Source organism: Ursus americanus, chromosome 17 (assembly GCF_024610735.1).
Source record: "Ursus americanus isolate L20-20 chromosome 17, mUrsAme1.1.p, whole genome shotgun sequence".
Taxonomy (NCBI): Eukaryota; Metazoa; Chordata; class Mammalia; order Carnivora; family Ursidae; genus Ursus; species Ursus americanus.
In genome coordinates, this window is record NC_142143.1 from 45,215,935 (window position 1) to 45,240,980 (window position 25,046).

Sequence of the window (25,046 nt, forward strand, 5' to 3'; positions counted from 1 at the left end):
TTAGAAGATTTTATTTATTTATTTATTTATTTATTTATTTATTTATTTATTTATTTGACAGAGAGAGACAGCCAGCGAGAGAGGGAACACAGGCAGGGGGAGTGGGAGAGGAAGAAGCAGGCTCCCAGCAGAGGAGCCTGATGTGGGGCTCGATCCCAGAACGCTGGAATCACGCCCTGAGCCGAAGGCAGACGCTTAACGACTGAGCCACCCAGACACCCCCCCCCCCAAGGACCCTTCTTAACGCACCTGTGCCGTGTTCCTGCGGCACCTCCCGCCTCACAAGATGGCTCACGTCAATTTGGCATTCAGTGTTCACAGTAAATCTTATGTGGGAGGACAATCCTGGGTCCGATTTTGCAACCAGGGTAGCGAAGTACCCAAGATGACACCAAAGGCCAATTGTTGAGCCAGGCCCCAAACCAAGTTTCCTGGCTCTGGCCCCGGTTCTGTTTCCAGTCCCTCTGCAGTTAAACAGGAGGTCAGACTGGTGCGGCTAAAAACGGCCTGAGAACTCAGCTCTGGCAAAGACGTGTTATCAGGAGTCCTTCTCAACTGTGAGCTCATTTATGCTCGGGTGGGGCCGTAGAGACGCGGAAGGGTTGAGACTGTGATCTTGGCACCCATCCTTCCCTCCCGTTACGTGTCCGAGACCGTCCCCACTCACAGAGCCCGGCCAAGGGACAATGGGGTTGTATGCGGAGCACTGCAGACAAGTTGGGGGTCCCCAAAGGCTGCACGGCTGCAAGCTTCCCACGACCACTGTGAAGAACGCACTAGATTCTGAATCCTCGGATGCTGCGTAAGAGCTCATCTGGCTCTTCAGAATCAGACGCGAATCAATGACACGTGTCCTTGAAGACAGGAAAGCCCGAACACGTTCAGCTTTGCCGAGGGAAGATTTTCCCGAAGCGTTCCTCGGCCTGCGGGAGGTAGTTAGCTTTCTTAAGTGAGCCCTTGAGCCCCAGTGCAGTATTGATGGAGCCGGGTGGCCACAGGAGATCCCCCTCCTCTCTGTCCCTCTGCCCTCTCTCAGCTCTGGGGTCGGAACTACATGGCCTCTAATAAATCCTCTCAGTTTACAAACCCTGGTGAGTGTAAACATCGCTTAGCAGACTATTCGCCTGTTAATGCCTTTTGGGTGGGTCCATATCTGAGTGGGTGGTCTGTTGCAAACTCCAAGGAGTTGTGAAGTAAGGAAAACATTTCGTGAGGGTAAGTGATGTAATGGTCCTGACTGAATCTTCTCCCTTTGGAATTCCTACGTCGTAGCCCTGGTCTCCAGGCTGTGGAGATGGGGCCTTTGGGAGGTAATGAGGTTTAGATGAGGAGACGAGGAGAGAACCCTCATGGTGGGATTAGTGCCCTTCGAAAAAGAGACACCAAAGAGCTTGATTCTTCTGTCTCTCCACCTGTCTGCACAGACACACAGCAAGAACGCAACTGTGTGCAGCACAAAGATGGAGCCCTCACCCGACGCTGAGCCTGCTGGACGTCCAGCCTGCAGCACTGTGAGAAGTACACGCCCGGTGTTCGGGCCACCCGGCCTCAAGTCTTGTGCGGTGTCGGCACTGACGAAGATGGCCACATAGGGGAAAGGGATGAAACGGAGCACCAGAAAACCTGGCTCGTCTCTTGTCCTTGCTTAACCTCTTTGTGCCTCAGTTTCACCTGCAGGATGGGGAAATAGAAGTCCCCTCACTGCCAACATCACGAGGTCGTTGTGAGAATCCAGCCAGGGGAGGTTTGAGAAGGGCCGCAGGGTTGATCTCATGCATGCAAATTTTTTAAGTGAGTTTTTATAATTTCGTTGTCTAAAAATCTGATAGAACTTTCAAAATCTTGTTGAGTTTATTAGAACCCATAACATTATCATAATTCTACTTGTTTAGATGATGTGATTACTTTATATTTTAAAGTGGTTATATTTTATATTAATAGCATGTGCTATGACGTTAGGGGGCAGTTAATTAAATTGATATGCAGAATCGGACAAATAATTGGCAAAGTAGTTACTGTGTTTCATATACTGTAACTGACATATAAATGACCTGAGTTTAAATTGTACCTGTTTTTCAGGACTGAACTTATGTTATCACAAATGGCAGCTGGTGGCCACATGTGATATTTTAGCCCAGCTCTTATGTAGACTTCTTTTCTGACTTTTTTAAAATATATTTTTTAAATTTTAGAGCAGATTTAGATTTATAGAAAAATTGTGAAGCTAGTACACAGAGTTCCCATAAACTCTACATCTCATTCCCCCTATTATTAACATCTGTCACAATAAATGAACCAACATTGATACATTTTTACTAACGAAAGTCCAGACTTTACTGAAATGTCCTTAGTGTTTATCTGCTGCCCCTCTTTGGTGCCAGGCTCCCATCCAGGGTACCAAGGCAAATTCAGTTCCCACATCTCTTTAGCTCCTCCAGGAGCTTTGACAGATCCCCAGACTTTTCCTTGTTTTTCATAACCTTGAAGATTTTAAGGAGCATTGGTCAGGTATTTCGCAGAATGTCACTGTTTGGATTTGTCTGATGTCTTGCTCATGATCAGACTGAGGTTATGAGCTTTGGGGAGAAAGATTTATAGACCGTACTTAAATTTGGGGATATTCCAGTAGAGAGTCAGGCCATTCTCTGGCACAAGGAAACATCTTTTGACCTGAAGCAGCATGGTCCACAGCAGACATCTCACAACTGGGGAAGTGTTTCCAATACAAAGAGAATCTTCCAGCAAAGTTTATTCTCCTAGTAGGCTTAATGGATCCCAGGATGCCACAGATTGCCACAGGTCTGTTCACTACGTTAACCCCTTACTTTCTGAAGACTTTCAACGCAGTCTCCTGTAGGACATTGTTTTGTTTTGCTTTGTTTTGTTGTGATGGGAAAAAAGACTCTCAGTTTTGTAATAGAATTTAATTTTAAAGCAGGATTTGTTTGAAAGAAATCCTCTTTTGGCAATGTTACTGAGCTACATTAGGTATATGACCCCCCCCCATTATCCAGAACCTAAGTGCACGAATAAGAGCATGGGGTCTGTGTGCTAGAAAGAACTCTGTAACCCCGCTGCTGACAAGATTCCTTTCCTAGTGGAAGAGTCAAATTAATGGAGCCTCTCCCACACCAAGCACCTGGGATGCTATTAAAAAATGAAATCTCTAGACGGAGGTCATGCTGGGACAGACTGATAGGACAACTGAGGACAACCAAGTCTGAATTTGAAACCAAGCAATTGCAGGAATCCTGAAATCCTCCTCCCAAGAATTAACTACCTTATTTAATTTCCTATCAAGGCTATGCTGTTAGTAAAAGGGAGAGCAATTTTCCAAATATAGAAAAAAATATAAACATTATGTAACACACATGCATATGCTCTATCTGCAGTTTGGTTTTGACAGTTGACCAACGTGCCTGATGTACGTGGGAGTGTTCAGTGACTCAACCCCTTATAATCCCATTGTAATCGTTGCAATGATTCTGTGACGTGCAGTTATAACAATAGTAGCTTATATTTATTTACGGCCTATCTGTGCTTGACATATTTTATCTCATTTAATCCTGTCTAAATACTTACTCTCCTCTTCCTTAAAAGAGGAAATTGAGGCTTTGAGAAGTTAAATATCCTGCCTAAGGTACACAGATAAAGTCAGGATTGAACTCAAGGCATGGACTGTTTAGATCCGAAGTCTCAGTCCTACTGGGCTAAGCTACCTCTATGTCATTGAGTTCATTTCAAAATGCCTTCTGGGAGATCAAGGACCATATCTCTCTTCTTAATAGATGGGGTCTCACAATTAATTTCCATTCACGTGGCACAGGTTTAGTAATATTTGAAAATAAGAAAGAGGAGGATATATTATTACTACTGATCATCACTGTCAAGGTAAAGAAAAAAAAATCAAATACTCTTATCTCCTAATTGACTCCCAGGCCAACAGCAAGATAAGGGAAGGCCACCACTCAGCAGCCTTGTCACCTGAAACTACAGCTAGAGGGGCTCAAATCTCCATGTCCTAAGATATAGTGTATTAATAGAAAATTTGAGCTACAGGAATTGCCAATGATTGCCACTAAAAAGACAGTTTGTTACAGTTCCCAAGAGAAGGGGATATGCCACATGTGGGGGGGCGGGGGCACAGTGGAAAGCACCAGGGTCAGTCAGGAGGCAGAGGAAGAGGGAAGAGCTATGGGCAAGGGCGTTTAGTGTGGTTTCTATGGGAAAGAACAGGTGAGGCAGTGTGAACGGGCTGGGGATGGGCTCATCTGAGTAATTTCAGCAGGCTCCGGGACACAGGGGCTGCGCCTAGTTGCCTGGTACCTGGCCCTGATGTGGTCAGGGCAGGGGGAGTGTGAGAGCATGGCACAGGAGGGGGGTTGCAGTGTGGACTCTGGATTGGTTAGTTTGTATTTGAAAAGCACTCATGGGCACGTTGTTTACTCTCTCTAGGAATTGTCAAACCCTAGGAGGTAGGGGCCCACTAGGGTCAGCCAGCTCCCCAAATGTCAAAACATCAGAATACAGAAAATAAAAGACACCGTTGATAGTCTCCAGCTAGAGGATTTCTGGCCATTCTGAGTAGGGAAAGCATACAAATGTAGCTATAAGCCAGACAGAAGTATCCAAAAGCTAACTCAGCTGTAAACTGGAGACGGGAACTAATGCCTTGTAAGAGAAGACCTCGAATGTGAGGAAAAACAAAACAAAAAAAACCAATGACAGCTGGAAGATTAAATGCAACTCTCTAGGCCTAGATTATCTGGGTTATCTTAAAACACTTGTCACAAGTTAGTGCTTCACAAGAGAGCACAGAAAACTTCGTGTCCATCAGCGTTACAGGGTATAATTGCAACTATTTCTCTTAAATCCAGCTCATTAGCAAGCTACGTTCTGTACTCTCGTGTATATAGTTCTCTCTCTCCCCCTCCCCCCCACTCCTCTCTCCCACAAACACATAGCAATAGTTTGCGTAAACGTGAGCTCAGGTATCAGACACCACCTATCTGTCCCCCTAATACAGACCATATCACACACTCCAAAGAGTCTGGTGGGTCCAAGTTGACATGGATAAAATGGGCCTTTTTATTTTCTCAAAAGCTCCAGTAAGAAACACATTGGACAAAGTAAAGTTAGACCTGCCTCTTTGACCTCATAGATTCCTTAACATCAGAAGCAGTATTTTCAAGCCCAACCGTGTTGTTTACTTCAAGAAATGTTTTCTTCATAGTCATGGTAAAAATCAAAGACCACATCATCTCAAGTTGCAGCAAACACTTTATTCTCCTCATTGATGGCTCGAAACTGTTGGAAGCCTGAAAGGCTTCACCTTGATAAAAAAGCCCGTAAAAGTCCAATGGCAATAAATGTGAATGTTTTACAAAGAGAAAAAAGAAATTGCGAGAGGTTATGCTTGTGTTGACCATATTTCTGAGTATTTTTCTTCGGCAAAGTCCTCAACCAAACTCGAATAAATTAGACACAGTGCCGATAGAAGTAAAAGAAGTAATCCGTAAAGAATATCCCAGCAAAATAAGGATCGGTTGAGCAGTCCGCTAAATCCTGTCAGAACAGAAGAAAAAAGAAAAGATGAATGTAAGAAGTAGTTAAAGAAATTGACTGATTGGGGGCGCCTGGGTGGCACAGCGGTTAAGCGTCTGCCTTCGGCTCAGGGCGTGATCCTGGCGTTGTGGGATCGAGCCCCACATCAGGCTCCTCTGCTGGGAGCCTGCTTCTTCCTCTCCCACTCCCCCTGCTTGTGTTCCCTCTCTCGCTGGCTGTCTCTATCGCTGTCGAATAAATAAATAAAATCTTTAAAAAAAAAAAAAAAAAAAAAAGAAATTGACTGATTGATTGATTTAATGTCTGTTTCTTTCTCCTTGGAAAGAAAAAGACAAAAAAAATAAATAAATAAAGGCAGAAGCAGAAGCAGAGGCAAGCTTACCGGCACCGCTACACGGAAGTGGTACGTGCTGTCAAAGAATGGGGCCACGGGCAGGCTCCAAATGTGCTGATAGCCCTAAATAACCAAGGAAGGAGAGATCCGTGTCATAACCACACCGTGCACTCCAGTGGAGAGACGACAGCCTGAGAAAGCATTTTTTTGACTCCACTAGGAAAGGTATCTGTGGCAGCAGTTCTTGAGAGGAGTGGCTAGGACAGTCTGCAGCCTCTGAAGGACCCGTGGAAGACGCCACGCGGAGCCCGGTGACTAGGGTCAGGCAGCAAGGAGAAACACAGGCGGGCGGCTCGGGGCATCCCTCTCTCGGTAGGGAACACAGGCTGTGCCACAAGTCTAGACACACTTCTTCGGGAACGGGGCTGGAATACGTTACCTGTGTCATCTCTTGGGAGACTTGGCGGCTTTGTGTCCCTTTGGCTCCCATTTTGCCATGGAAACATATATTTCCAAGGGTAAACTGGCACTGGAAGACTATCAATGGCTCTGTTGTGCTTCAAGAGAAAGGGCAAAGGAAAAGCAGTTACCAGCTCCACTAGGCTACACTTGATAAAAAGAGGTACGAATGGAAACATAACTTGGAAATCATTCAGTTTCACGTAAGCATTTTGTTACACGAAGCTCCTCAGTGCCAATATGCCCATTCACGTGTCCTTATTACAGAAAGTCTCAGGATTTCTTGTGATACACTTAATGTTCTTGTTTCCCTCCCCCAAATTCATATGCTCAAATCCCAACCCCCAATGTGATGTGTGAGGAGGTAGAGCCCATGGGAAGTGACTAGGTCTTGAGCGTGGAGCCCTCATGAGGGGCATTACTGCTCTTCTAAAAAGTGCTCAGAGTGCTCTCTTGTTCCTTTGCCAGGTAGACACAGTGAAAAGACGGCCTTCTATGAAACAGGAGGCAGACCCGCACCAGACACCGGATCTGCCCGTGCCTCCATATGGGGCTGCCCGACCTCCGGAACGGTGGAAAGCAACTGTCGGTTAAGGCACTCAGTCTACGGTGGTCTTGTTAGGCAGCCTGAACCGATCAGAACAACCTGAGGCAGCATATGGCAGTCTCTAAGACCCGATCTCATGACTGAAATCACTCCAGCAGCAGAAGTTCTTATCACCGTAGATCTTTAAATCATTTTTGGGGCGCTTGGGTGGCTCAGTCAGTTAAGCGTCCTACTCTTGGTTTTGGCTCACGTAGCGATCTCAGGGTCGTGGGATCAAGCCCTGCATCGGGCTCCGTGCTCAGCGAGGAGACTGCTTGAGTTTCTCTCTCGATTCTCTCTCCCCCTCCCTCTGCCCTTTCCCCTTCTCGTCCTCTCTAAATAAATAAATAAATAAAATCTTTATAAATAAATAAGTAAACAAACTCAGCTTTGGAGCTATCCCTTCTCTTTTCACTGGCAACTGAATTTGCATCTACCTGCAGTTTCCAGGATTTCAGATTCTACAAACCCCTGATCTGAGTACGTACTGTTCGAAGCAGCAAGGTAAACAAGCAGGGAGGGATGTGGGGCTGAGCCCCGTTAGAATTTACCCACCGTCGCAGCTATCAGAGTGGAAGGCCTGCCAGAAAGAATGATTCTCCCCTGGAGGTTAGCCCATTAATTACCATCAAGAGAATGAGGTCCATCTGTCTTTGGAAATGATCTTTATGCACAAGTGGGACAACCTACAACCTCAGTTGAGTATGTATGTTATTTTTAAATCACCCATATTAGAAAAATGGTTCTTAAACTAAGAAGCCTGGTTCAGTGGCTCACAATGGTCTCCTGCCACTTCAGGGGATACACCATTTCAGCTTACTTCGCTCCATCGAAGCTAGGAATGAGTGAGCAGAGGCTACTCCAGGCTGCGCAGGGAGCACTAGAAGACAGTACGTTAAGCTCTTGCTCCGCATGAAATGTGATGAGTTCTGAGTCACGAAATACTTGCTGCTTGAAACAAACCTTTCCAAGGCAAGCAGTTGGCTTGAGTGTCATCACCTCATTGTAGAAACAAAGTTAATGAGAGAAGGAGTATGGAGCCTGAGTGAAACCGAGCTAGGGACAAGAAGCGGAAATGGATGGAGGTGGAACGACAGAGCTGGGGAAGCAGAGGGGAAGAGCGGAGGACAGAGGAAAGGGAAGGAGAGGGAGAAACAAAAGGGACGAAGAGAGGAAATGTGGAGCGTGGAGAAAAGGAGAGACTACAATCGAGAGACACAAAATAAAAACCATCTATCCTCCCCGTGAGTAGCTCATTGCATAATTTGAGTGAAGTGGGTCGAAGTCTTAAAGTACTGTAATTATTTATTTGGTAAGAAGAGATTAAATTAGAGCTTTGTGGTTTTGAAGGAAAGGTAGTCATGATAAAAGCTACCATTTATGAAGCACCTACTATGTGCCAGGAAGGGGCAATGTCCTTACATCTCTCATTTCATCAGGAAGGCAGGAAAGTGGTGGTTTAAAGGATGGGCAGAGTTTGAAACCCAGCTCCACAGCTTCCTAGCTGTGAGTTTCGGGACAAGTGTGTTTGATCTCTCCAAACCTAAGTGTTCCCATCTGAAAAATATAAACTAGAAAAGAAAAACCAAACTTGGAGGGTTATTGTGAGGATTATATGACCCACTATTAAAGTGGAGAGTGTCTGGAATATGCTCTGTGCTCAGCAAATAGTAGTTATTAATTTCACTGTTATTAACAGTGATTCCCACAGCAGCTCTGCTTCTCGTGGTATTATTTCAAACTCATTTTATAGATAAAAACAGCTCAGAGAGGATAAGTGGTTTCTCCAAAAGGTTATAGAATTAGTAAGTGGCAGACATAAAATTTGAACCCTGGTCTGCCCAACTCCAAACTCTGACTCCTTGAACTCCCCTGGGGAGGGGGTGGTGTCTGCATTACCACTGCTGCCAGAAGCTCAAAAAATGGGCAGCTCCCCACCCAGGGGATGTGCTATTCCTCTTGTTCCCACCCCAGTTCAAAGGGACACAGTCCGGGGTAGTCTGCAGCTTGTGAGCATCAAACCCAAGGTCACTCCCATTCTGCAGGTGTGAGTGTGAAGCCTAGAGTCTTTCCGTTCCACTGAGGGAGGCTGGAAGACCCCAACCTTCATTTTGAAGACTCCTCCCTCCAGCTGGCCCACCTCTCAACCCGACCAGCATCAGTTGACTCGGACTGGTAACTTCCCACCCTCTAACTTACTGATTAAATTGTGTAGTAAGTTCAGACGTGCTATCCAAAGAGTGACAGAAGCAGAATCGTTTTCTACATTTATGCACTTACTTGATTTCCAGAGAGAATTTGACATTCGTAGGTGTGTGCTTATTAACAGGAATATTGTAATTGTAACTTCCAGGGCTAATTATGGAAAAAATAAAAATAAAACCATAGATCAAAATACACAGGAAAGGCTTTGAAAGGCTTTTGTTACTCGTTATATACTATGTAAGCTGTGAACTACTCCATAACACACACAGAAAATCCAATTTAGCACAGTAGGCTCTCTGTTTTTCAGAGACGTACCTGTCAAATTTCAAAGTGATTTCTTTTAGGTCGTAATATACAAACTCTACCACAAAGATTTATGGCTTGTTAGAACACACGGACGGAATGATGGAAAGCCAAATCCCAGGCCAAATGCATAAAACCGAGTGCACAGGAAACGACTCCGGCCACCGTTAAGGAGACGGAGATTTCAGGAGACAAATAAGGCAAAGCCCCAAACCAACAATCCCTCTGGAAAGGAGGACTGAAAATAATGAATACCAGCTTCTCTACCCCGAATCACTCCCTTTCAGGCAACCTTCGCAGGAAATACCATGCACTTTGAGAACTTGAATCAACTACATTCTGATAGCCCTCATCGCCATTCTGTGATGGAGGAAACTAGAGCCCCGAGTGCTTCCACAAACGCTCCTCCCCCACACCCCATGGAGGGGAGCTACTTGGGGCAAGGAGGGGGGGGCTTCCTGAGATTCCTACTGTAATGAAAATGCCAGCAGAAAAGCTTAGTGTATCTAACACAAATTCTTATGACCAGGCCACACCTTGAATTATATGGAGAAACAACTTAAAACCAGATACACTGGAAGAAGAGCTCGTCATTTTCGATTCCCTTTAAAAATCCTAAAGTAAGTTGTCAAAAATGAGAAAGCAGAAGTAAAAGGATGAGGGATGCCAGAAGTAAACTGGGATCAGGAGAGCCTTGTTCTACTGGAAGAAGCTGAGAGAAATGGAATTCACTTCCCACCATGTGCCTCCTGGCATCTGCATGCTTCTCGGCAACCCAACTCAGCCGCCTCCTCTCACAGATGAGAAACGGATGCTCAGGGGGAATAAACAGCTTGTCGAAGTTCTGGAATTTGATACCGAATCGTCCCACTCTTCTCCATTATGTCACCCTAGCACAGTCACTAATGACTGTCCCACTGAACCTCGGGTTCCTTAACAGCAGAATGGGGATCAACTATACCTCATAGGGATTTGGGGAGAATTCCACGCGACAATGAGTGTCAAAGCCATAAACAAGTCATAAAGCACCATACAGCTCAGTTTTAAAGCTCAGGGTCATCAACTTGAAGTCTAAGTGACATCAGGTTGCAGAAGAACTCCGGCTGACAATCCCAAGGATTTGTGACACCAGTTCCAAGCACAGGGCCTTGCCTTTCACCTTGCAGTCACCCTGTAAATGTTTATCGGAGAAAGAAAACGAAGTCCCCATTCTTAATGCCTTCGACTTGCATACTGTGCTAGCTGAAGCTACTTGTAGTCTGCTTTGATTCTAGATGCATCGTTACCTGACGGCACACAATAGACAGGTTGCTGATGACTTTTGCAATATCTGGATTTTTTTCCCTCCTAACTGAAAAAGCCAAGATAAGCTTTATTATTTAGCAATTAAAATAATGATATTCCTTCTTATTAAAATGTACAAATGTCAGCTCATTCATCACTTGGTGCCATCAGTAACAATGTCTTTCTTGTCGATACAATTAACCAGCAGCCCTGTGCCTATGGTCTGTGCATCCTCAGAGAGTCACCCGCAGAGCTGCCCCCTTAGCATCTTGCTTTGGACTCACATGAAAACAGGAGCCTGGAATCACTGGAGTTGTGGGTTATTGACGTTTGCTAATACCCGCCATTTTATGATTTCCTCATCTACCATGTAACAAATGTGTTTTCACGTAAGGAGCGATGTAAGCACACATTGATTTTTACCATGTAATTTTAGCTTTCAGAAAAGCCTCAGAAAACCGGAGCCCTGAGTAAATTCCAGAAACCATCAGGGTAGAACGGGGAGGCTTACCCACCTGCACTGGAGGCCTCCGCCACAGTACCGATGATCTATTACTTGCTGGATTTCCATGATCTGAATAGAACTAATGGTTGTATCAATCCCTGAATTGAGAATAAATAGAGAAAAGAAAGTCAACTCTTCTGCAGAGGAAGAGTACCAGACTTCAGCAAGGGCTCCAAATTACCACAAGTGAAAGACAAGTTTCCTAGATAAATGGGTTCCATTTACATTCAAATGGAAAAAGAAGGGGAGGGAAGGGGAGAAGGCTTTTGTGGTTGTTGTTATAGTAAATTTTAAGAAAACTCATAAAAATCCAGGTTCCGATAGGCAGTCCCATAACATCCAAAAGAATTTCTGGGCCCTGGGAGTCCTACTAAATTGACATTTATTGAAAAATGGATGGTGCAGTGTGAAATGAAATCAGGCCAAGAAAGAAAGCTTTAAAAAACTTAGAAAACAAACTAAAAGTACTGTCAGAATTGAAGAAGGTAAGAAGTTCAAATAAATTATTAAAATCCATGGAGATCAACCTCCACTCATCTAGTAGTGAGCGGCCATCTCTAACACCTCCATGGTTGGGCTGGCATTGATTATAAAAACGTAACACCCCTGAGTGTTCACGGCAGGGTGCAGCCTTTGTCCCCTTCCTCACTGCTGTAATGCTTTTACAGCCTGTCGTTACTCTGCTGGGCTCCAGAAGCCAAAGGATGGTCACTTAGATGCAAACTTACAGTCACTCCCCCAGTCAGGGCTGGTTAGAGCATTTCTTGCCAGGAATGACAAGCTTCTGTTTTCTGAAGAGGAAGAAAAGTCTGTCAATATTTAAGGCTTGGTCAGGATGAGAAGAAACCCAGTGTGTGCCCCTTTGTCTCTGTGGTTGAATGTTTCCTCACCCGTTCTCTCTCCGACCTTTCAACCCATCCAATCCCCACCCCATTTCTTGCAGATCTAGAATGTTCTCACCTTCCTCCAAAAAGCCATCTGTTTTTGGATGAATTGTGTCCCCCAAACTCTTGCGTGGAAGCCCTAACCCTTTAGAATATGACTGTATTTGGAGGTAGGGCCTTTCAAGAGGCAATTAAGTTAAAATGAAGCTGTTATGCTGGGCCCTAGTTCAATCTGACTGGTGTCCCTCCCTATAAGAAGAGATTAGGACACTTGAGACACCAGGGACAGGCAGAGAGGAAAGACCTTGTAAGGACACAGCGCAAAGGTGGCCATCTGTGAGTCCAGGAGGGAGGCCTCCGAAGAAACCAGACCTGCTAACACCCTGATTTTGAACTTCTGGCCTCCAGGACTGTACGAAAATAAATTCTGTTGTTTGAGTTGCCCAGTCTGTGGTACTTTGTTATGGTGGCCCTAGCAGATCAGATCACTGTGGGTCATGGCCCCTCCTTCCTGAGGTCACAGCCTGACTACCGAACGCCCAGGTGGTGCTCAGTTAGTGATCTGTCACCACATCAAAAGCACGTCATCTCTGTTTTATTACTTAACTTGTATGTATTTGTGCCCTTTCTTGACATCTCCAGAATAGGGAACCTCTATTAAAATTCTCGGAATGCTCTGTAACTCCTAGCATGATGTGATCCACACAGGGAAAAAAGAGAGCTTAAAGCCCAAGGTTGCGGGGCGCCTGGGTGGCACAGCGGTTAAAGCGTCTGCCTTCGGCTCAGGGCGTGATCCCGGCGTTATGGGATCGAGCCCCACATCAGGCTCCTCTGCTATGAGCCTGCTTCTTCCTCTCCCACTCCCCTGCTGTGTTCCCTCTCTCGCTGGCTGTCTCTATCTCTGTCGAATAAATAAATAAAATCTTTAAAAAAAAAAAAAAAAGCCCAAGGTTGGGACGGCGGTGCCGAAGCATCAGATCAGTGGTGCAGGCTGGAGTTGGCTTGTGGGGAAGAGAGCGGGAGAGTGGCTTTCCGTGTCATAGCCGAAAAGGCATTTTAAAAGCAATTTTGGAAAGGTAACTATTCGGATGATTGTTGTTAAGGCTCTGGGGGGAAAAAACATATTCTTAAAGTGAACACTGAAAGCAATTATTTAGTGGGTTGCTGAACAAGTCTTTAAAAAGAATTTTGAAGGTTTTGCCATCTTCTTTTTTAATTTGCCTGTTTTTTCTCAAGTATATGTACTGTTCACTGTGTTCCTTCATTTGCATTAGATAATGTTTATATTTTTCAACTTAGTTTGGGGCAAAACACAAAGACAGTAACCTCATTTAACAAGAGACATAAGTTAATAAAAGGTGTGCTGCTTTCATGGGAAGCAAAAGAGAGGCAAGATCTAAAACAAAGTTCTATTCAAGTTTCTGTGTGGAATTTCAGGAAAGCAAACGTGAGAGTGCACGTTACTTACGCACCATCCCTCCTAAGTAAATCAGCCCTGGTTAGTACCTTTTACACTGGACACATGGGCTTGTTTACCTGTCCACAAAACTGACTGTGAGCTTCTAGAAGCCTGCACACATCTTGTGCACCTGCCATGGGCCCTGGCAAGGCAATCCTGGGCTCTCTGCAGGTGCTCAACAAATATTTGTGGGAGGATGGAAGGAAGAGAGGCAGGGAAAGAAGGAGAGTCAATCATATACTCTCTAGAAAAATGTTTCCTCTTACACACTCAAAGGGGAAATTGCCCCAGATGGGTGCAGAGGGATGCTGGGAATGGACATGGGAACCTGAGCTCCTTCACCCTGTTGGCAAAGGGGAGTGAGATGGAATTTGAAGGAGAGGCAGGTTTCCTGAGCATCTTGCCTAACATGATCCTTTTCATTAAAAAGAAATGGATCTTGACACATGAGGATTTTCTAGAAAATGGAATATATATTTCCCTTTAGATATAAATATGTGTGCTGTCTAAAAGACCTCTAGATTTCTTGGATTCTAGCTATTCCAATAATAATTGTCAAACCCATGTCCCCTGCTATGAGTTTTGCTTATGATTGCTTCCACAGAAGGTTGTAAATTTATAAGGCAAATGAGGCATAAAAAGAAGAGGAAACCAGAACTTCTCCATCCTGTCTGTTTTCATCCCTTCCCTTTTTTTCTACTTTCCCACTGAATTTGCAGGAACAGGGCTCATTATAAATTTTGGCAACAGAATTACAGAGTTGCCTCACTTCCACAGAGGCATGTTTTCAGGGGCACCTGGGTGGCTCAGATAGTTAAGCGTCTGGCTTCAGCTCAGGTCATGAGCCCAGGACCCTGGGATTGGCCCCTGTTGGGCTCCTGGCTCAGCGGGCAGCCTGCTTCTCCCTCTCCCTCTGCCTCTTCCCCTGCTCATGCTCTCTCTCTCTCTGTATCTCTCTGTCTCGAATGAATTAATAAAATCTTTAAAAAAAAAAAAAAGGCAGCATGTTTTCAGGCTCCTGGAGACAAAGAATCCTATGATAGGATTTAGTATCTGATAGGATAACAGTATTTTTAAGAACAGTAATAAAAAGGTAAAGGTGAGGAGAGATAATCCTGCAGATTCGAATTATGAAAATCGCTTTTCAAATGCAGGATTGGAAATAAATTTTCAATCTCCTATAAAACATCTCCAATTTGTCACTTCTCTGAGGCAAGACTATTCAATTCTGACAGGCTGGTTATTGGAAAACCGTAAATTCTTCTGTAGTCAAACAGGGGTGCCTCTCATTTTATAAATGCCTTCCAGTAATATTCACTATAAACTTAATATACACCCCCAGCAGTTTTCACTGTGAAGCTGGAGATAGATTTTGCAATCAGCAGAAAAAATCTCCCAATAAACTAAATTAGAAACTTCTGGAGAGGAGAGATTTAAGATGGTGCCCAACCAAAGCACATCCTGTTGTGGTAAAAGGTGTATATAGCATTACTTATAAAATTGTGCTGTATGGCTGAGTTCCAAAACAGCATCTTGAATACCTTTTTCTTTCCTGATTGAACCAGACTCATGCCAAGAAAAAGTCAATGAGCCCAACCAACTGATGACTGCGTCCTTTAATACAGGGAGCCAGTTTTTTTCTGCCATTTGCTCTTCTCAGAGTTCTGATCTCCAAAACAAAATAAGCATGAAGCCCCATGCCTTTTAGTTTCCTGAGATTTTTAAAATCTTCAACAATATTCTTAACCTCTGTAGAATTCCATAGATTTTTTTCCTCTCAAGCTCTTTACTTTTTCATATCTAACTCTGTGTATTTAAGTCTATATTGGTTCCATAGATTAAAATCTAATCCATCACACTCAGTTGGCTCCTCAGAGTAGAAGCTCAATATTCCAAAATATCTACTCTCCACCTCCTGATTAGTTTTACCCAAACCTTTTATATTAAGTGGGGAGAGGGGATAGCCTTTCTGAAAGACGGTTTACACAATCCGCTTGGGCCCAAAAGAAGAATAATGACTTGTGCTCAGCATATCCTAAAAATGCTGATTTCCCTTCCCTTATTTTACTAGTCGTCTTACTCCTTAGGAAAGAAGCTCGTAAGTGCATTCTGGGACTTGGTAAACTGCTAGATATTACTCTTCATCCTAGAGACTTATTCCAACTTGGTTTTTGTTTTTTTTTAACACTTGAACTTCTTTTTTTAAAATTTTTAAAAAAATTTTTTTAAAAGATTCTATTTATTTGTCAGAGAGAGAGCACAAGCAGGGGGAGCAGCAGGCAGAGGGAGAAGCAGACTCCCTGCTGAGCAGGGAGCCCAATGTGGGACCGATCCCAGAACGCTGGGATCATGACCTGGGCTGAAGGCAGACCCTCAACTGACTGAGCCACCCAGGCATCCCCATTCTTTAATTTTTAATTAGTTGTCAATGCCTCAGAAACATCCGGTTGAAAGAGTTTGCCTGGCTTTCTCTGCTTTCAGATTGAGGAACCCCAGTGTCCAGGACAGAAGGATGGATCAGCAGCAGAAGAGAAGAGGCTTTCTTTACACCCTCAGAAATAACCCACATCGGGGACATCTCAATGGCTATAGGCAAACTTGGGGGAGGGGGATGCTGTAGGGGCTTTCTGGAACCATGGAGGGAATACTTTCTGCTTCCTCTAGAGTTGATCCCTGGTGCATGTGCACACGGTGCCCAGATAAAGAAGGCACAACGATAGATGGGCAGGAACCCTGGACAGGGAAAGGGGGGCTCAAGTTCCCATTCCAGCTTTGTTAGTAACTTACTGCAGAACCTTAAGCAAGGTCCTGGGTCTCCATTTCATCAGCTGGAAAATGGGTGAGTTGGTATCAGTCAGAGGTTTTCCTGACCCAGGGATCTTGGAACCCCAGGTGATTGCATAAAGTGGTCAGTGGTGTCCGTGGACTTGAAAAGTAACAACTCTCCCACGGATTTGTACTATTCTTCAAATATTGCTGCAGGATTAACAAAAATGATTTGACGAAAAGCTTAACTGAGTTTATAGTAACATTCTTCCTCCTTAAGTCTAACCAATATAGACTTAAATACATTGTAAAAAAAAAAAAATAATTGTAAAAGAATAATGAATTAATCGTAGATTCTACAGGTCAAAAAATTAGGTACCACTGGTATACTGCTGACATTCTATAAGACTCTAAATCCCCAAAAGTTTATAGGTTTCTAGAAGGGACAGTTAAGAGAAAGTAAATCCTTTCTGTCTTTCTCCAACTGGAAGAGGGAAGAGGGAACAACTCTCCCCCTTTATCAGGGAGCCTGCTAAGGCAGGACTTCACTTTCAGCCAGAGAAGCTGATAACCGTGTCTAGGAGGGCACAGCCAGGCCCTGTGGAGCAGCCCCTCTTTCTCTGGGAGTCTCTCCCGTGTCTCCCACACTTATGGCAATGTAAGACATGCGGCACCCAGTGTCCCAGAGAGGAGAGCAATAAACCTTCATCCGCTTTGATAAGGCTGCTCTGCCCTCGAGGTGAAGAGCTGGTTGCTGCAGGAGTGAGTCAAGAACATTTTTGAAATGAAGATTGATCAGTCCATGACCTCTCCCTGGGCAGGATCCACGGTTACACGTCTCTCACAGGTGAGAGAGGAGGAGATGAGGCCTGCTCTCAGAAAAGGCCACCGAGTACACCCCAGGGGGACTCCCAAGGTAGGAAAAGGGTTTACTAGCCACAGGGTCCATGTGCTTTCACAGAGATGAAGGTTTGAGGGGATTTTTTTTTTTTTAACAGTACTGGACTTTTCCATATTTGAAACTACTGAGAATATGTTGACTGAAACGAATTCCTTTCTTCACGTTGAAGCTTTATCTTTGCCCTACAGTGAGGGGTCTGTTCCCAAGTTCAATCGAAGTTGCTTTTATGAGAAAAGCAGCGCGAGCATTGCCTCCTACAGGTGCAGGGAAAAACTCTCTACGCCTCGCCCCCGCATTGGAAAGAATGGAGATAATAGTGCCTGTCTTTTAGGCTTGTGAGGATGGAATGGCTTGGTCATGTAGATTACTTATGGTGGTGCTTTTGTATACAGTAATAGCTCATTACATGATGATGATGACGGCGGTGGCGATGGTGAGGATGATGATTTGTGAAAGTTATTTATTCAACTCTAGGATATGGAATAATATCCAAAGGAAAAAGAAATCACATTGCTGCCCCCAACTTCAACCCCTGACCATACTTGTCAGTCATTTGGACTGCTCAAAAATATTCTGGTTCATCTTCTAGGCATACATTAGGTCTGCATTTTATCAACTGTTTTTAAATGAGACATGAGCAAAGTCACTTGCTTTGGCCAATAAAGTGTAAGCAGAAGTGACACGTGCTACACCCAGGTGGGACCTTTAACAGCCATGTTCTCCTACCACGGCTACAGAGATTGTAGAAATAGGGACTGAGGGGGAGTCTCCATTAGTAGGTTCTAAAGGATATGATGAGTGAGAGCCCTCTTTTGACCCACATTTGACATAGAGAGAGAGAGTTAGAAATAAATTTTTGTCCCATTGAGTCACGGTAATTTGGAAGCTGTTGTTGCCACAACATCCTGATAGATAAGCCATGCTAATAGGTATGTATTGCTATCATTGTCATCATTATTCTATATACTGGTTGTGGGTTTGCAGAAGGTTCCCCATAACAATAATGAATTAGTATACATTCGGTTGTATTATATATGGTTTTACAGAGATAATTATACTTTTAGCCCTTGATCAAGTCTCCATAATTTTTTTAACATGAGCAATCTGCTTCTTAAGAAATTCTCTGTGTGTGCGTGTGTGTGTGTGTGTCTATGTGTGTGTGTGTATGTGTCTATGTGTGTGTGTCTCCCTAGGAGGAAGAAGCAGATATTCTGACAGTGGTGGTGATTTTCACCCTGAACTCATCAGCGTTCCAAAGCCTTTTACATTTTGCCCTACTTGGTTTGGGCAGAGAGCCCAGATACGACATCATTTTATAAGTTCCAAATGAGCCAGAAAATCTACCCAACCACCCAGGATTACTTTACATGTTCCACTATTACTATCGCTGTTGGCAATAGACAAATGAGATCTTTTCACTTGACTCAGTCATAATTTCATCCCTGGGCAGGGAATTCAATATTATAGAGGACTGCAAGTTTGCGTACTTGTGTTTTTGAAGATCTTGCTACCCCAAAGAGAAAAGTAGAACCATTGTCTGGAACCATTAACAGGTTAGGCAAGTAAATATTTGCAAAGAAAAACACGTCAGGTTTCAGAGTCCTAGATGCTTCTCTTTGAACATCCTTTACCTGCCCACGGCCTCTGATGGGTTTCCTCCTCCTGAGCCCACCTTCGTGCAGGACTGGAGGGGACTCTTCTCTTTCCCCAGATGGGACAGCAGTAAGTCTCCTGACAGGGCAGGATCTCACAGAAAGTGATTTCTGGTACTTGGAAGGAGGACTGTGTGGTTGCCAGGGATGTATTCGGTGCTGGAGAGCATTGGGCAGAGGGGAGGGAAGCGACAAGGTTAACCTGAAAGGCTGGTTCTTTTGTTGACAATTCACAGGAAACACAGGGCTGGGTTTGAGAGTGAGGAATGTGAAAATCTTAAATCCTACCTGAGGGGGAGGCTGTGGGCGGCAGGGCCGGCTCCTGAGAGCTTGTGCTATTGCTGGAGGAAGAAAACAAAATGATTAATGGAGGCTTTCAAGAACCCTTCTCCCCAAAGGAAAACAAGACCAAAACTCTCACCTCAGAGGGAGATTTGGGGCACGTTGGTTTTGATCTTTTAAGCTAAGTATGTAAAGGGAGACTATCGTCAAGGCACTGTTTAAAAAAAAATAAGAAGGAAGCATTATGTGACAGATTTGAGTTCGTCTATATCTCACACAAGCAGCTGGCCAGAGATCTACTCTCGCACGGATGGGAGGGGGTGCGGCCACGGCCACAGAAGCACCATGGAAACCAGCACAGTTCTGCTTCTCTGCCCTGCTGAGAGAAAGCCCTCGCCTTCCTAGAGCAAAGGGGCTCTGGAGTACTCCCGCACTGATGGATTTTTCCAGAGAGCAGACCCCTGGCCTGGCAAGCTGCCTCAGAAGCGTCTGCCACTAGTGGAAGATTACAAGAGGAAGCTGTAAATCGCTGGAGGCAGCCCTCTGCTCCTTGCAGGAAAAAGTCAGAGCAGAGTTCACATCCCACTGGTGGAGGGCGTCCGCACCGTGGCACCGGGAGAGGAAAGGCCGCGTGGGTTTAGTGAGCTGTAGACGCCAAACCCTTCAGCTGCTTCTCTAACATCTTCTGGCTGCCTGTCTTTTCAGAGCACAATATACCAAATTGGAGGAGGGAGGAAGGAAAAGAAATGCAATGTAGCATCCATTTCTACACTGTGTGACATCCAAATAATGACTCTGTCTTTTTTCCTCCAATGACCAGAACTTATATATTCAAAAAGAAGCTTTTCTTAAAGGTTCTGAGCCTTGGGAAGCTATTCTCAACAATGCTCATGCCTCCAAACACTTAGCATTCTCTTCTCACGGGGGTGTCTCTGGAACTTTCTCATGAGCCGCACAAGAGAGTCTGCCGATGACATTACAGTTCCACTGTGTGCTGGGTCTGACACAGAGTGACCTAACTTGACTTCCTGCCAGCTTGATTCCACACCTGCTTCCCTAGACTCGACTCCCCGTTATATGGTTCCCCTTCAAAGGTGGTGGCTTTACTATTATTAAATACACACGAGGAAATGTGCCGCACATTTGAATTCCACTCCTAAAGAAAAAATTTCCAGAGTGTTCTCAGCAGCAGCTGGCTACTGCCCAGCAGGCACAACCCTGTCTGGGGAAAGTGGTGCTGAACCCCAAAGATGCCCTCAGACAGAATCCATTGTGTCGTGCTGGCAACTGCTTGCAGTGATCCAGTCTCCCTCACTTTGTTCTCCCATACCCCCCACTCTATCTCCCTATAACTAACCCTGAAGTGCTCTAATTTGTCTCTGGCATCTACTTCAGCACATGACCCAGAGAACTTCTAGAACTGTAGAATGAAATAGACATCTCCTTTCTCTGGGGGCAAATTCTGCTTTTGACCCTTCTTGCCACCACAGGCCAGAAACAAGAAGCCCAGTAACCTCCCCTTTATGATCTTAGTGGTCAACAATACTGGAATTCGTAAGATCATTCTGATAAGCATGTTTAGAAAGCCGTCTCTGTACATCAGTATTAGACTTCCTATAATCTTGCCACTGGGCTTTCACGGGACCCTATATCTCCAGAGAATGTACTCCGTATGTTTGCTAAAGTAGATGCTCGCTCTCTTCTGAGCTGGGAATCCCAGGGGAGGACAGCTCACTTAGGAGAGTGAGAAAAAGACAATGGCTTCAAACGGGAATTCTGTGTCGTGGTGTCAGATCCTCGGGGATGCCTCACACGTGGGCAGTAGCAAGTGAAAAGTTGGAATGCTGAGGGGAGAGAAGGGTACAGAGACACTCACACTGTCCTCCGTAGATCAAGGAACTCCCAGCACCGTGGCACCACCCTTACTCTGCCTCTGAGAACAAATGTCTCCCTTGAGACAAGGCCCAAAGGCCATCCCTTCCCACACTCACAAAGCATTTTTTGAGTGATAGATAAATACCCCACTGACCCTGCAAATGGACAAAGAACAAGAAGACCCAGAGGACATAGGTAAGATGACCAAGGCCTGAAGCCTGAGGGGCCATCCCAGCAGCAGGAGCCTGCAGACCAGAGCCCCAAGGAAGAGCCCTGCATCCCAGTAAGGGATGCCTCCCACTGTCCTGCCGGGGCCGGAGGGCAGTCAAGTCCCCCATCACTTGCTGCAAATCCTTTGTCCTTACTGTGTTTGCTTGCCCCCACTGCTGAGTACATTTGGCTGCAGTTTCAATATATTATGTATCTTGGGGTTATCTCATAGTCCCTTTGGTGTGAAGTCTTCACTGAAGAATCTAGAAGAATCCTAACAACAGGAGTGTTGCCCTCTCACTCCTTTCCCCCAAGTAGACAGGAAAGAGAACTAACAATGTCAGACAATTATTTGTAAGACTGAAACACACACACACAGCATAGTGAGCTCCTAAAAATTATCAATTGATTGAAAAAAAAATCATTCTTCATCTCACATTTAAGAACAGAAAGCCCATGCTTTTTTCTTCAGAATAAGAGTTTAAAAATGGCCCCCTCGGGGCACCTGGGTGACTCAGTCAGTTAAGCGTCTGCCTTCAGCTCAGGTCATGGTCTCGGGGTCCTGGGATCAAGTCCCATGTCTGGCTCCCTGCTTAGCCGGGAGTCTGCTTCTCCCTCTCCCTCTGCCCCTTCCCCCTGCTCATGCTCTCTCTCACTCTGTCTGTCTCTCTCATTCAAATAAATAAATAAAATCTTAAAAAAAGGGGGGGTATGGGGTGCTCCCTTATCTCTAAGCTAAATCCAAGGTCAATGCCCAGGTAAAGGGCTCCTTGTCTTCAAAGTACATAAGTCAGTCCCCAGTTCATAGGTGAGAAAAGGAAAGAAGATGGGAAGAAAAAAGAGCTTGACATAACATAACATTGAAGTTTTTCTTACCAAAATGCCATCACAGCAATGAGAGTTATAACCAAGGTCTGGAAAACCCAGTTAGGACACAACTGGTTTTTTCCTGAAAAATAAACCTGTAAAACAGATTCAGTCAGGAGCTCCGATAAACCAGCGATGCCAATTGTGAGAAGGACCCCTGGGGCCTCACTCCCAGCAGGGATCTTTGTGGCTCCCAGTGGGCTGGCCAAAGTGCTCTCTTCAGCCTACATTTCCCTGCTGTCTGCCCCCTGAAAATGAAGTTCTTCCAAAGCCTCGCTCAAGCCTCTCCCTTTCCTTGACACTTCAGCTTATGGTCATCTGTTTTCCTGGGCGTCCTGCAGGACCCACGTCTGTACCATTCATTTAGTGCTTATTCTCGAAGTTTTAGGAGAGCAGAGGACCTATCAGACAAGATATCGTCAGAACCCAGATGTTCATCTCCTTTACTACAACACTTGTGAAAACCAAAAGGTCTTCAAGACAGGATGGAGTAAATTCCAGTGGAAGAATTTCAGGCATCATGACGCACCATGGAAAAGACTTTTATGGTACGAAATACGAAGTACTCTTTAAATCATCCACATCGGTATTCAATTCTGCTACCTGTTTTTAAGGACAGCTCTGAGCCTGTGTCTTATTGATTCTTATACCCATTCAGCAAATATTCATTAAGCACTATTATGTATAACACTATAGGGAATCTAAAAATAAGTAAGTTCCGGTCTCTAGGAAGCCAATGAGGCAAACCTCTAAGACTGATACATACTGGCATAGAAACTTGCATATGAGGAAAAGGACCGAGAACTACAGAAGAGACAGCTGTGTAATTGCTGGTGAATCTGGCTGAAGAGATAGGAGAGGTTTTCTGTGCACTTTAATAAGGTGCCCCTGAAATGGGAGCTTTTCTGCTAATGCAATAGGGAATGTTATGTTTGCTTCATCCTTCGGGGTACAGGGTGGAATCATGCTTTTGGCTGGAAGAGAATGAAGGATGGTGGTAGTTAAGAAATAGCTTAAAATTGGCCTTTATTTGAATTTCTTGGGCTGGTTATCTGAATAAATAAGATGTTTCTCAATGTTATATTGGGGTTTGGGGTAGGATTAACCATGTAAGTTTTTAACAAATATACAAACCCATAGGGCTCTTATAACCGAGTCACCCTAAGGGCAGCTGGAAGCCACTCTGAATACAGGAAGTGAATAGCTTATACCGTTCCTCATCTCACTGGAACTGTTCAGAGGAGGGTCTGGTCTAATAATGTGCTGGGCAGAGAAGGGACTCAATGAAATTTGTTGAATCGATTGGAATTAAATAGCACTAGTCTCAGGAAAGGAGCTTCCCCCTCCAACCTACTCCCCACAGCTGCTGGATTATTTTCAATCTCCATGCTTTTGCTTCAAATCCTCTGACCTAGTCTGGGGACATGCCCTAAGACCTGGAGTCAGGCTTGGAGTCAGGTGCTGAACAAGTCGTCTGAATGTCATTGATCCGCATTTCCCTCATCAATGAAATAGGAATGAGAAAATAATACCTGCCAACATTTCAGAGTAATTGGGTAGGTCCAACTAATTGTGCAGTGGTTCTCAAATTCAAGTCCACATGAGAATTACTTTGGAATTTATTAAAAACCAAAATGCCCGAGAAAATTCTGCTCAAAGGCCTGAAGGCCTACCCACCTCACCCCAACCACCAACACACAGTGGGGATCACCCACCTATCTCTTGGAGGTAGAGAAAGAGAAGGAAGGAAGAGGGACACTAGATCGGATGAGAGCTACTTGGGAGGCCTTGATCTGCCTCCGGAACAAGCGCCACCATTGGCAGTGGTAGGGAAGTCGAGGCAAGGCCCAGCCAGGTTTCTTACAATCTGGTAAGGCCCACCAACGGCTCACAGCCAGCACTCTGCTCATCAATGTGCCCACCAACCCAAAAGCAGCACACTCCACCCACACACACACGTGTCAGTGACCCAAGGATCACGGAGGCTCTGGGGAACAGAGGATGCCTAGGGGTTGGTGTCATGAAAGGGATAGCGAACCTCAGAGAAATAGCCATGACCTTCTGCAAGGACAGCACAGGGGAAGCGAAACATCCCCATGACTTGTACTTTATCAAGTTCCCTGGAAGACTCTGATAACATGCCAAAATATGAGAACCACTCAGATAGTGGGTTTGAAAATGCTAATAGGAGTGAACACCTGGGGTGCTTGGGTGGCTCAGTCAGTTAAGCATCCGACTCTTGATCTCAACTCAGGTCTCAATCTCAAGATCGTGAGTTCAAGCCCCGCATTGGGCTTCTTGCTGGACATGGAGCCTACTAAATTAAAAGAAAAAGTGGGGGAAGTGAACACTTATCTAGCACTTATTATGTGCCATATTCTTTTCTGAGTGCTTTATATATACTAATTTCTTTAGCCCTCATGATAATCCTTAACAACCCTATGAGGCAGGCACTGTTATTATCCCCAATTTATGGAGAAGGGAAAAAATGAAGGCTAATTTCCTTATGCAAGATCACACAGCTAATAAGTCACAGAGCCAGGATTTAAACCCTCAAACATTTGGCTCCAGAATCTGTGCTCATAACCACCATGCTCTGCTGCTGCCCTTTTTCTGGCTATAAAACAAGAGAACGCTATACGACCTAGAAATTATCGTTCTTACACAGAAGGTTTTCACCGCTTACCAAGTGAACTCCTTAACAGGTGGTCCAAGATATCCGAGGCCTACCTGTATTTTCAGCCTTATCTTCTACTCTCCTCCCTAACCAACCCTTACCTAATCCTTCAAGGAAGCCAGTGCCAGCTCCCAGATCTTTGCTTACGCTGTTCCCTCTGGAACCTCTCCTATTCCTGCGCAGAGCTTACTCCTCCTGGAAGGCCCGGCCCCCATAACGCTCCTGCAGCCCT

At 44.9% G+C, this 25,046-nt stretch overlaps 2 protein-coding genes across 26 annotated transcripts in view; one reads left to right on the forward strand and one right to left on the reverse strand.

The window, feature by feature from the left end:
- The window catches only part of LOC123787133 (uncharacterized), a 190,105-nt gene extending 186,054 nt beyond the window's left edge, over positions 1-4,051 (forward strand). For all 22 annotated transcript variants that reach the window (XM_087868947.1, XM_087868952.1, XM_087868938.1 and 19 more), the window contains one exon: positions 1,425-4,051. In XM_087868947.1, the coding sequence (XP_087725073.1) occupies positions 1,425-1,592 (168 nt within the window). In that variant the 3' untranslated portion in view covers positions 1,593-4,051. The remainder of the gene's footprint in view (positions 1-1,424) is intronic.
- A 103-nt stretch (positions 4,052-4,154) lies between these two features.
- Positions 4,155-25,046, reverse strand: part of MYRFL (myelin regulatory factor like) — a 129,160-nt gene continuing 108,268 nt past the window's right edge. For 2 of the 4 annotated variants that reach the window (XM_087868926.1, XM_087868927.1), the window contains exons 17-25: positions 22,147-22,232; positions 19,325-19,399; positions 19,192-19,244; positions 18,883-19,062; positions 11,970-12,032; positions 11,252-11,339; positions 9,225-9,299; positions 5,948-6,456; positions 4,155-5,565 (exon numbers count right to left, since the gene is read on the reverse strand). In XM_087868926.1, the coding sequence (XP_087725052.1) occupies positions 5,979-6,456; positions 9,225-9,299; positions 11,252-11,339; positions 11,970-12,032; positions 18,883-19,062; positions 19,192-19,244; positions 19,325-19,399; positions 22,147-22,232 (1,098 nt within the window). In that variant the 3' untranslated portion in view covers positions 4,155-5,565; positions 5,948-5,978. The remainder of the gene's footprint in view (positions 5,566-5,947; positions 6,457-9,224; positions 9,300-11,251; positions 11,340-11,969; positions 12,033-18,882; positions 19,063-19,191; positions 19,245-19,324; positions 19,400-22,146; positions 22,233-25,046) is intronic. The other 2 variants (XM_087868929.1, XM_087868928.1) reach the window with 2 other exon arrangements.